General features: G+C 46.5%; 1 protein-coding gene across 1 annotated transcript in view; it reads left to right on the top strand.

Moving 5' to 3' along the window:
• Positions 1-113: 113 nt before the first annotated feature.
• Positions 114-12728, top strand: part of KCTD2 (potassium channel tetramerization domain containing 2) — a 15558-nt gene continuing 2943 nt past the window's right edge. Inside the window, exons 1-5 of the mRNA XM_012453928.2 lie at positions 114-473; positions 2379-2487; positions 6064-6155; positions 9801-9896; positions 11971-12096. Of these exons, the coding sequence (XP_012309351.2) occupies positions 135-473; positions 2379-2487; positions 6064-6155; positions 9801-9896; positions 11971-12096 (762 nt within the window). The 5' untranslated portion in view covers positions 114-134. The remainder of the gene's footprint in view (positions 474-2378; positions 2488-6063; positions 6156-9800; positions 9897-11970; positions 12097-12728) is intronic.

The raw sequence follows: 12728 nt of genomic DNA, 5'->3' as shown, positions 1-12728 counted from the left end.
GCTGGTTGGGGGCGCTCCCGTCCCTCTCCCCCCTGCCCCACCCCCGCCGATGGGCCGGCCCGGCTCTCCCTGCCGAGAAATGGGCCGGCCCGGCTGCGCGCGGGCAGCGGCGACGGCGGCGGCGGCGGCCCAAGATGGCGGAGCTGCAGCTGGACCCGGCGATGGCGGGGCTGGGAGGGGGCGGCGGGAGCGGGGTGGGCGACGGAGGCGGCCCAGTCCGCGGGCCTCCCAGCCCACGCCCGGCTGGCCCCACGCCCCGCGGGTACGGCCGTCCGGCCGCCGCCGTCGCGCAGCCACTGGAGCCCGGTCCCGGACCCCCCGAGCGGGCAGGGGGCGGCGGCGCGGCCCGCTGGGTCAGGCTGAACGTGGGAGGCACCTACTTCGTGACCACAAGACAGACCTTAGGCCGGGAGCCCAAGTCTTTCCTCTGCCGCCTCTGCTGCCAGGAGGACCCGGAGCTGGACTCAGACAAGGTGTGCCCCGCCCTCGGGCGCGCCCCCGGGCCTTCGAACCCCGTCATTCCTCCTAGATCCGTCCCCAGAGGCCTGAGACAGGCTCCTCACAGGCAGCCCCGTCAAGCCTGGACCCCCTCCTCCCCCTGCCTCCCACGCTACGCGCAGGGGCCTCAGAGGGACCTCCCTCTTCCCATTCTCTCCCATGTTCAGGCACACTCTGGCTTTCTCCCTGACCCCGCCCTTCGTTCTCTGAGACTCCTTCCCACACTGCGCCCACCCGCACCCACGAGAACGCACTCCACACCCCTTCTCCATATTCTCTGCCCCTGACATCCCACTGAGATCTGCCTGAGTTTTCCCTGGCTCCTCTTCAGCCCCCCACTGCCGGTGCCAGATGCATCCAGAACTGGGTCAGGGTGAGCTCAGGCATCCTTGTAGCTTTCTCAGACTTCCTCTCGGACCCCTCTGCCAAGTTGGGCTTCGACAGCTGCAGGAAGTGCTTCTTGTGATACCACACTGCTTTCCTATAGTCCTGGTCGCAGAACTTTTATCAGGTCACTGGTTTAGGTCCATATTTAGATCAAATGCGTTTTTTGGAAAGAGGTTACTGTTTGCCGCTGCAAATCTTGGCTAACCGGCTAAGACAGAAGGAAAATGAAAATCTCAGAGTGGTGGTGGGCACGATGCATGGCTGCTAATCAAAGGGTTGAGAGATGACAAGACACTTAAATCATTTCCCATTTGAACTGTGTCATTTTCTTTTTAACTTTACGTGTTCACCTTGAAGTTCTCATATAGCACTCAGCTGGTCACCCCTCGAAACCGAGCTGGGGTTGCATAAACATTCGTTGTTTTCGTTTATTCCTCTCCCATCTCTCCTCTAAGAAATCTCAGATTGATGGAAGCCTATCCTGCCCTAACTTTAAAGAGATTTCAAAACCCTTGCTGATAAAGGAATTATTTTTATCTACCCTATATCCTCCTTGTGGTAATAGAAGCAGTTTCTTCTTGTTCTTTTTACTGTAAAGATGAGTAGGATTAAAGCTGCTTAGAGCCAAGTCCTGGCAGTACCAAGCTTCCTCTGGGCACAGAGCTGGGGTGTGTGAGATTACAGCTGGCAGTGCAAACTCCCACTGATGTTGGCCTTGAGCTCAGGAGCATTGCCAGCTACATAGGTTTTCTTAGAATTAGGAATGCAATTCAGGGACAGTGGAGAAGTCAGAATGTCCATCTCAAGCAAAGACTGCAATTACACAGCTATGACATTTTCCCCCCCTTTATTTTTTGAGACGGAGTTTCACTCTTGTTACCCAGGCTGGAGTGCAATGGCACAATCTCGGCTCACCGCAACTTCCGCCTCCTGAGTTCAGGCAATTCTCCTGCCTCAGGCTCCCGAATAGCTGGGATTACAGGCACACGGCACCATGCCCAGCTAATTTTTTGTATTTTTAGTAGAGACGGGGTTTCACCATGTTGACCAGGATGGTCTCGATCTCTTGACCTCGTGATCCACCCGCCTCAGCCTCCCAAAGTGCTGGGATTACAGGCGTGAGCCACTGCGCCCGGCCCTTCCCCCTTTCTTAATAATAGACACTCGACAGAACAATGTTTGTCATTGTAATTATTGTCCAGGCAAAGATTTTCGAATTCCAGCCAGTAAGTAAACACCTAAATAAGTATGACTGTGTGTCTGTAACACCGTACCTAAGATGATGTTCATGTACAAGATATATAAAGCTGGCTTTCTTACCAATAGTTTGTGATAAGCAAATGTGTAGCAAAACTTGCCATCACTAAAATTTTTTTAGCTGATGGAATGAATTGTTGTCTTGGGGCGCCGACAAAGATGGTGAAACCCTGTCCTGTCTTTGTTTAAAATGCTCCTCAAAGCTCTAGAATGATACCCTTGTGTTTGGTTGGCAGGATGAGACGGGGGCATATCTGATTGACAGAGACCCCACCTACTTTGGTCCTATCCTAAACTACCTCCGCCATGGGAAACTCATCATTACTAAGGAGTTGGCAGAAGAAGGTAAGAGGACTGTTTGCATTGGGGGTTTTCAAAATTCAAGTCGAATCTTTAAAGTTATTTTACTGATTTAAATTTCGGTTGAGAGTTTCATCAAGCTCACGTGCAGGTATAGTTTTGGGTTTATGAAACTGCACGGGAAGCCTCCATTTACCAGGCTTGTCTGAGGGAGTCATGTTTAAGGAAGCCTCCTTAGGCTTTGTTCAGCTTCTTGGTGAGAAGGAAGATAGGTAGCTCAGCTTTGCAGACAACTTTATGAGTTCTTTCCAAATCTCTAGAATTGTCACGATCCTTTTTTTTTTACATTTATTTGTTTGCTAGCAGTGAGTGTCTGTAGTCTGAAGAACCAAGACATCTCTGGCATTCAGTTATTTATAGTTTCAATTTTGGTTTGAACTCGCAGTTGTACAAAAATAATAAAGGCTTGGCCTCGTTTCTTTTAAGACTCTGGCCTCATGCTTCCTTGTAAATGTTTGCAGCTGACCTAATTCATTCTCTAGTTCATTGTCAGGTGTATCATCAGTTGCTTCATCTTTTGGTTTGTAGGGCATTGGGACTGTAAGTGGGTCTAGTCCACTTTCTACAAGGCTTGGCATAGTCCCACTGAAGGCAGTCAGTTGTAAAGGGGACTGTCCCTAAATCCAGGGCACCCTGATCTGGGAGCTTTGGCTCTGAGTAAGAAAGCTTGTATTGACTGTACTAGTTAATGAAGTGACTGCAAAACAACTCTGTTTCAGCCAGTAAAAAGAGGAATTGCCCTCTCTCTTTTTTTAAATGTCTGTTTTTAAACAATATTTCAAATGCATACAAAGTAATGGGAATAGTACAGTGAATTCCGTGCATCCGCTATCCAGCTTCAGCAATTACCAACTCTTGGGCAATCTTCTTTCTTTTTTAAAAAAAATTTTTAATTTTGGGGGGTACATAGTACATATATATATTTATGGAGTATGTGAGATTTTTCTTTTCTTTTCTTTTTGAGATGGACTCTCCCTCTGTTATCCAGGCTGGAGTGCACTGGCATGATGTCAGCTCACTGCAACCTCTGCCTCCGGGTTCAAGAAATTCTCCTGCCTCAGCCCCCGAAGTAGCTGGGACTATAGGCATGCGCCACTATGCCTGGCTAATTTTTTGTATTTTTAATAGAGACAGGGTTTCACCATGTTGGCCAGGCTGCTCTCCAACTCCTGACCTCAGGTGATCCACCCACCTCAGTCTCCCAGAGTGCTGGGATTACAGGCCTGAGTCTCCGTGCCCTACCTGAGATATTTTGATACAAGGGTGCTGTGTGAAATAAGCACATCATGGAAAATGAAGTAGTCATCCCCTCAAGCATCTATCCTTTGTATTACAAACAATTCAATTACCCTCTTTTAGTTAAGTATCTTTTCTAATGCCTTTAATTAAAAAACTGTAGTTTGAAGTAATTTAAAACGTAGAGAAAAGAGTAAGAATAACACAGAGTACTCCCTTTATCCCAGATTAACCAATTTTCAATGTTATTTTTGTCATATTTGGGGTTTGGGGAGATTTTGTTTGTTTATTTGTTTGTTTGTTTGTTTGGAGACAGAGTTTCGCTCTTGTTACCCAGGCTGGAGTGCAATTGCACAATCTCGGCTTACCGTAACCTCTGCCTCCTGGGTTCAGGCAATTCTCCTGCCTCAGCCTCCTAAATAGCTGGGATTACAGGCACGCGCCACCATGCCCGGCTAATTTTTTGTATTTTTAGTAGAGACGGGGTCTCACCATGTTGACCAGGATGGTCTCGATCTCTTGACCTCGTGATCCACCCGCCTCGGCCTCCTGAGTAGCTGGGATTACAGGTGAGAGCCATCACACCCAGCTTTTTTTTTTTTTAATTATATTTGCATTGTCCTTCATCCTCTCTTTTCCCCTCTTCCTCCCCCATCCTCTTGCCTCTCCCACCACAATTCTTTTTTCTTTAAAGATGGGGTTTCACCATGTTGGCCTGGCTGGTCTTGAACTCTTGACCTCAGGTGATCCACCCACCTCGGCCTCCCAAAGTGCTAGGATTATAGGCATGAGCCACCGCACCCGGCCCACAAGTCTTATTTCTAAACCATTTAAGAATAAATTGCAAATTTCACCCCTTAATATTTGTATGATTTCCCAAGAACAAGGCTATTCTCTTATATAACCACAGACAGTACAGTTATCAAACTCAGGAAATTTAATATTGATACTTTTATATACAGCTTATTTTGTTAGTTGTCCTAATAATGGCCTTAATGGCCTTTATAGCAAATTTGTTCCTGTGAGATCACACATCTCATAATTGTCTTAAGGCCTTTGAATTAATTTAGCATGGGAGTCTTTCAATGATTGCTTTTTATGTTGTTAATTAATTAATTTATTTATTTTTATTTTTTTTAAAAAGAGACGGGGTTTCACCACGTTGGCCAGGCTGGTCTTGAACTTCTGACCTCGTGATCCACCCGCCTCGGCCTCCCAAAGTGCTGGGATTACAGTTGTGCACCACTGAACCCGGCTTATGTTGTTTAAATGATTAGCATCCTATTAATTTTTGTCCACATAAATTTGTACAAACACCTCCACCCCCACCACCCCAGTTTTCTTGAAGGCAAATTGGCATAAATATCAAGTTCAGGAGGTGTCCAACATGACTAGCTCCAGGAACTAAGTGACATATGGGAAAGGTATCCTGCAGCTAATGGGCAGGTGCCAGGTAGAGGAAGGAGGGTTGAAATGGAGTAAGCAGAGCATACCCTGGCGTTTGACTAATTTATGTTGGAGAAAAGGTCATGGGCATACCGAAAATAGCAAAGAGAGATTTCCTAGGCAGAAGGAGAGAGATTAGATTTGCATTTAAATAATGCTGTTTTTAGGCCAGGAGCTGTGGCTCATGCCTGTAATCCCAGCACTTTGGCAGGTCAAGATGGGCGGATCACCTGAGGTCAAGAGTTTGAGACCAGCCTGGCCAATGTGACAAAACCCCAGCTCTACTATAAATAGAAAAATTGGCCAGGCACAGTGGCTCACACCTGTAATCCTAGCACTTTGGGAGGCCAAGGCAGGCGGATCACCTGTGGTCAGGAGTTTGAGACCAGCCTGGCCAACATGATGAAACCCCATCTCTACTAAAAATAAAAAAAATTAGCTGGTAGCAGGCACCTGTACTCCCAGCTACTCGGGAGGCTGAGGCAGGAGAATCGCTTGAACCCAGGAGGTAGAGGCTATGGTGAACTGAGATCACGCCATTGCACTCCAGCCTGGGCAACAAGAGTGAAACTCCATCTGGGGGGGAAAAAACATACAAAAATTAGCCTGACGTGGTGGCCCGCACCTGTAGTCCCACTTACTCGGGAGGCTGAGGCAGGAGGATCGTTTGAACCCAGGAGGCGGAGGTTGCAGTGAGCCGTGATCCCACCACTGCACTCCAGCCTAGGTGACAGAGTGAGACTCTGTCTCAAAAAATAAGTAAGTAAGTAAATAAATAAATAAAGCAGTTTTTAGCAAGCATGTAACCTTCAACCTCTCCTTGGTGTTTTCCTGGCAAACTCACACACCTGTCTGACTGCAGTTTGGTCCTTGTTCCAGGTGTGCTGGAAGAAGCGGAGTTTTACAACATCGCATCCCTTGTGCGGCTGGTTAAGGAAAGGATACGGGACAATGAGAACAGAACTTCACAAGTAATGTGTTTGGAACTGTTAAGCGGGGGATGTCTCAAGTGGCCCTCTGTCGGTTGTCTGTAATTTGAAAAGGATGCCTTTCCCCTTAGAGCTGGAGGTCTGTGTGGAGCACTGTCTGTTCGCCATGCAGGGAATGCACACTCAGCCAAACTGCACAGGAGAAAACAGGAAAGAAGAAACAACAAAGAAAACAGAATAGGCCTATGTCCCAGTAGAATGAGAAGAGTGTGGCTGCTCACCAGATGGCAGGAGGAGGCTCCCAGGGCACTTAAGGTCCACAACCTATTCTCTCTGACCGAGTATGTCTCCCTCCTAAAGACTGTAGAGGTCTTGGTTCCTCCTGTTGGCCACTCTATGGAGACAAGCCTTTAGCACACGATCGAGTCACATACAGCTCCTACTTTGCAGGCTCAAGTGATTCTCCCACCACAGCCTCCTGAGTAGCTGGGACTACAGGTGCAAGCCACCATGCCTGGCTAATTTTTTGTATTTTTGGTAGAGAGGAGGTTTCGCTTTGTTGACCAGGCTGGTCTCAAACTCCTAGACTCAAGTAGTCCACCCACCTTGTCCTCCCAAGGTACTGGGATTACAGGTGTGAGCTGCACCTGGCCTTGATTTTTATATTAACTCACATATAGTAACAAGAGTGAAAGGGAATTTGCCCACCTAGTTAGAGGAAAGGTGTTAGGGCATACCTATTTTACATCTTGTCATTCATCATGTGTTTGAATGGCCATAATAGCTTCTATTAGGCCCTTGGGATTCTGTAAGTAATTGAAAGTCCTTGCCCTCAAGAAGCTTGAAGTCTAGCCAGAAAAACAGACCCTCTCTTTCATGCGTTTAAACTCTGTTTTAAGAAACTGCAACTTTGGAATTAAGAGGTCTTGGGAAAATTAGGAAAAAAAAAAAGAAAAGAAACTGCAGCAACAGAGTTAACAGTAAGAGAGGGCAGAGTCTTACTCCACCATGACTACCTGTCTTGTAGCATAATTGCCTCTTATCCTATCAGATACTGGTGGTAGATGCTTTAGGTGTAATCTATTGCAGCACAGAATTTTCCTGCCATTAAGAAGGCAGTACATTTCTTTAATTTTTTTTCTTTTCTTTTTTTTTTTTTTGAGACAAAGTCTTGGTCTGTCACCCAGGCTGGAGTGCATAGAGATGGAGTTTCACCATATTGGCCAGGCTGGTCTTAAACTCCTTGAACTCAAGTGATCCACCCACCTGGGCCTCCCAAAGTGCTGGGATTACAGGCGTGAGCCACCATGCCTGGCATAAGTTTCTTTTTAAAAGTAAAAAATAATGCCTATTATTTTTTTGTTAGACTTCATGTTTCAAAGTTTTCTGGCTCTAGGCAAGGTGCGGTGGCTCACACCTGTAATCCCAACACTCTGAGAGGCTGAGGCAAGTGGATCACTTGAGGTCAGAAGTTCAAGACCAGCCGGCCAACGTGGTGAAACCCCGTCTCTACCAAAAATTGGCCGGATGTGGTAGTGGACACCTGTAATTCCAGCTACTCTGGAGGCTGAAGCAGGAGAACCACTTGAACCAAGATAGCGGAGGTTGCAGTGAACTGAGATGGCACCACTGTACTCCAGCTTGGGCAACAGAATGAGACTCCATCTCAAAAAAAAAAGTTTTCTGGCTCTAAATGGAGTATCTGGATGAGTAACTGACACTAATGATGAAAAATTAACTCTCTTATCCACTTTCTCCAGCAGTTTGCAAAGATGAAGAGAGGGGCTTACTCATTTAGTTTTCTTCCATCTGGCTTACAGCTGAAAGGCTCCTTTTTGATGTTCAAAGGTGGCTTTGTAGTTGGTTTGCAGATTATTACTTGAAATGTGATCCACTGTCACCAGTCTCTTTGGTATCTTACATTTATGTGGTGTCTTTTACTATTGTGGATATTTAATAGTTTAAACATTTTGGTAATCTAGTCTTATCTTCAGTTTTCCACATTCTAAAAAATGACTGCTTACTGTAAATTTTGATGACACCATGAATTTTGTAATTTGAAATGATTCAAATCGTGGTACCTGAACATTCTCCCTTCTTCGTCATCAGCTGATTCCTAGAGAACATTATAAGATTTCTATTTGATGACCACAATTAAATTAATTCGTCTTGTAGATTCTGAAGCCTTGTGGATTCATACACCTTTGGAAGGTTTTTTGTTCTAAGAATGTCAAGACCTTTTTGATCTTAGCTGATCTTTCCATCTGTCCTTTTTATGTAGTGAAACTGAAAATGAATTTGATGTTGTTCGTGGCTATAAAATGAAGTTGGCCGTGTGTGGATTTTCATTTTGTTTCCTTTTTTTATTTTATTTTGTGTGTGTGGATTTTCAAACACGTTATCTCTTTGAACTTACCTGTAGCCCTTCACACATGCAGCATTCAAGCCAAACCCAAGATGTGGGCCTCGACCCCATCTTTGTTCTTAGCTCTTAGTGTCTGCCACCTAACTACTTTCCTATTTCTTTTTCCTTTTTGTTTTTTTTTTTGAGACGGAGTCTCGCTGTGTTGCCCAGGCTGGAATGCAGTGGTGCAATCTCAGCTCGCTGCAGCCTCTGCCTCCTGGGTTCAAGCAATTCTCCTGCCTCAGCCTCTTGAGTAGCTGGGATTACAGGCGTGCACCACTATGCCCAGCTACTTTTTGTATTTTTACTAGGGACAGGATTTCCCTGTGTTGACCAGGCTGGTCTCGAACGCCTGACCTCAGGTGATCCACCCGCCTCAGCCTCCCGAAGTGCTGGAATTATAGGCATGAACCACCATACCCAGCCTTCTATTTCTTATAATAGTATTTTTGCAGGTGATTGCTCCTGGTGCATTTGAGAGCACCAGTGGTTTACTTTGGAAGAGAGAAAAGAGACAATATAATGGCATCTTAAATAACTGGGACTTTGACAACTGTGGCCAACGTCACAGATCTTTTGTGATACTCTACATTTTGTATTATAAAACAATTGGGCTGGGCACAGTGGCTCATGCCTGTAATCCCAGCACTTTGGGAGGCTGAGGCAGGCAGATCACCTGAAGTGAAGAGTTCGAGACCAGCTTGACTAATATGCTGAAAGCCTGTCTCTACCAAAAATACAAAAATTAGCCAGGCATAGTGGTGGGTGCCTGTAATCCCAGCTACTTGGGAGGCTGATGCAGGAGAATCTCTTGAACCCAGGAGGCAGAGGTTGCAGTGAGCTGAGATCACAGTGTTGTACTCCAGCCTGGGTGACAAAGCAAGACTGCATCTCAAAAACTAATAATAATAATACTAATTTTACCTTATTTTTGACTTGGGGAAATGGATTAAATCTAAGTTCATCAGCATAGTTGCTCAATCATTCATCCCTCTGAAGTTCACAATTATTTTACCTTTTTTTTCTTTCTTTCCTTGGATAAGTTTTTATTGAAAAGCCACAGTATCCTGGCTTGTGGTCATTTAAAAAGAAAAACATTTTTTAAAGAGGACGGGGGAAAAGAAATGCCACAGTACTATTTGTAAAAGGGGATAGTGGGTGGCTGCCAAGAAAAGATTTCCAAGCAAACTCCTTTTCAATGTTGATTCATTTGAAGAGCCTCCTCGGGGCACCTGCAAACTGTGGTGCCCTTGATGTTCTCAGTCTGTGCCTGGTCGTTGCAGGGCCCCGTGAAACATGTGTACAGAGTCCTGCAGTGTCAAGAAGAAGAGCTCACACAGATGGTCTCCACGATGTCCGACGGGTGGAAATTCGAACAGGTACATCTCTTACAGAGCAGCCACCCCAGACCCCATTCAGGGGGTCTGCAGCTCTTTGAACAATCACTGTGGATGGCCAGTTAATAACCCTGGGAGATGGGTAGGGCCAGGTGGGATTATTTTCCAAAACATGGGCAAAGAGCCATTCAGTGGGCACTGCTGGTCAGTGGTACATGAGGAGTTGGGGGAACAGAGATTCAGTGGGCACTGCTGCTCCGTGGCACATGAGTAGGGAACAGAGAGTTGGTGGGCGCTGCTGCTCCGTGGCACACGGGGATTTGGGGGAACAGAGGAGCATGATGTCTTAGCTTCACACCCAGACTTTGCAGGGGAGTCAGCGAGCACTTGAGGCTTCAAAGTGCCTCCCTTTGGTTTGTGTTCCCTCACAGGGATTCTAGAACGAGTCCCTAAAGGAGACTGGGATTCAACAACAAGCCTTCCATTCTTTTCCCAGGATCAGAACTTTTTGGTTCTGAATGTCTGTGTAATCCACCACGAAGAGCTTGGTGAACAGCTGTGCTAGGAAGGGATCGGGCACCGTGGGAAGTGTGGTGCGGCCGTTTCCCCCACTTCGAGTTTATGATTAAGCTATCAAAACAAAGCTGACAGTAGGAGCTTCACTGTTTTCCTCCATTAGATGGCAGACTTGTTCAGTTGTCTTGTTGCCTTCAAAACACAGGAAGGCCAGAGCAAATAGTAAATATGATTTTATATGGATTATGCCTACTTACGTGTAGAGTTTTAAGAGGTCAAGAGCTGTCTCACCAGATGCTTACCTTCTAAAAGAAAACTCACACTTTGCATTAATGGTATTATCTTATGGATCAAGTGCAAAGCTGTCTCTGTCTTCAGAGCCAGTGCTGATTATTCCTCACGCTTAGCTTACACCACGGAATCCACTCTGCCTGTGCTGTCAGCTTGGTTCTTACTGGGCGTGGGTTGTAAAACGTTGCCAAGAGTTTAATGCCCTCTACTGCAGAAGTATTTTTCCTGATACGAGGTCTTAAGCAAATGATTTTTTTTAAATTAATTCTTTGTGAAACTAATGAATAATTTCTTGTTACATTTCTCATCTTATTACTGTCCTGTGGGAGGACGGAGGGTGTTCTCATTGCCTCCCTTCTGGATGAGGAAGTTAGTTTCAGCCAGGCGGAAGCACCCCAGCCCCATCCTACTGCAGTCAGCCATGCCACCCACATGAGGCCTCACCCGCTCACTGGGATGCCCTCACTCTCTGCCTGAGCTGCTCCCCTGTGTGTATATTTCCCCTTTAGAATTAAATACTGAATTTCATTCTCCAAAAAGGTTAAAAGTACCACACAGTGGCTCACACCTGTAATCTCAGCACTTTGGGAGGCCATGGTGGGAGGATCGCTTGAGTCCTGGAGTTCGGAGGCCAGCCTGGGCAACATAGTGAGACCCCACCCCTTCTTTATGAAAAATAAAAGAATTAGCCAGGCATGGTGCACACATCTGTAGTCCCAGCTACTCAGGAGGCTGAGGTGAGAGGATCACTTGAGCCCAGGAGGTGGAGGCTGCAGTGAGCTCTGATTGCACCATTGCACTCCAGCTTGGGTGACAGAGCAAGACCCTGTCTGGAAAAAAAAAAAAAGTACCAGTACCACATGACTTCCAGTAGCTGATCAGTGATTCACTTGGTGCTTTCCAGAGCCTTCTGAGTACCAGTCTCCTGTCTACGGCTTCTGCTGAAAGAGGAGCCAGCTCTGTGTGTGACTGAAGAACATGTCCATTTTGTTCACATATGCGTTGTCTCTCCCCTTGGTGTGATGGAGGGAGCGTGGGTGTGTTAATCCGGCCGCTGCCTGTGGGGGGACTTCAGAGCTTGGGTGAAGGGACAGTGCTGGGAGCTCATACTTCTCCCCCAGGGAAGCCTCACTGAGGATGCCCTGATGAAGAACAGGCCCATTTGCCCCCTGGGGCTTTGGTGGTCCCAAAGAAGTCTTTATCCTTTGAGAAGTAAAACAAAAGTTCGGTCGGAGGAGGGGTGATTTGTGTAGCACTTTACTATGTTAAGATCGCTGTGTACATGTTCACTGTATTCTTGGCTCATCAGCTCATCAGCATCGGATCTTCCTATAACTATGGCAATGAGGATCAGGCAGAATTCCTCTGTGTTGTCTCCAGAGAACTAAATAACTCTACCAATGGCATCGTCATAGAGCCGAGCGAAAAGGCGAAGGTAAGGAACCCCTCCCCGGGCAGCTGTCTCTGGCCTGCTTGTTCGCGGCCCCTCCGTGGCCTTTTCCTGAACTCTTGCGCCTCACTTCTTCCCTGGCCTTCCAGAGCCAGCGTGGCGTTTTCCCCTCGTTTTGTTGTTTTTGACTGTGTAATTGAAATTGGGATTTACAGAGCACTGATGGGTTTTTAGTTAGGAAATAGAAACCTAAAAAGGATAGGCTTTCTCCATCCTCTGCCAAATCAATGAAAAGAAAAGCTGGTTACCACTAATTACTACAGGGCAGGAATTCTGAACTCAGACTTGGAAAGTATTTTGCCTTTATTCTCTAAAACTTGTTTTTTCACTGCCTCAGGAGAAAAAGGGTGTTTACTTACCTTTGTGATCTTTACCTTCCTTAAGTTCCTAGAAAATTGTTTGACACTGTTTCTTTTCCCTCCACCATGCACCCCCTCACCCCACCCCCGCCCCCCATACACACACACACGAAGCTTCTAAATGGTGGATACCAGGTAAACTGGAACCACTTCCTTTAGGCTGGCAAAGCTTTGGTCCCACAGCACATAAGCTTCAGACCCAGCTGTGTCCAGCAAGAGAGTGTTTCGCACCAAAGCACCGCGGGTGAGGCTGAGGCT

This window comes from Aotus nancymaae, unplaced genomic scaffold (genome assembly GCF_030222135.1).
Source record: "Aotus nancymaae isolate 86718 unplaced genomic scaffold, 86718_ANA_hifiasm-v0.15.2.pri h1tg000089l, whole genome shotgun sequence".
NCBI lineage: Eukaryota > Metazoa > Chordata > Mammalia > Primates > Aotidae > Aotus > Aotus nancymaae.
Note: the sequence above shows the minus strand (reverse complement) of the source record. Positions and strands in the feature narration are given on the sequence as shown.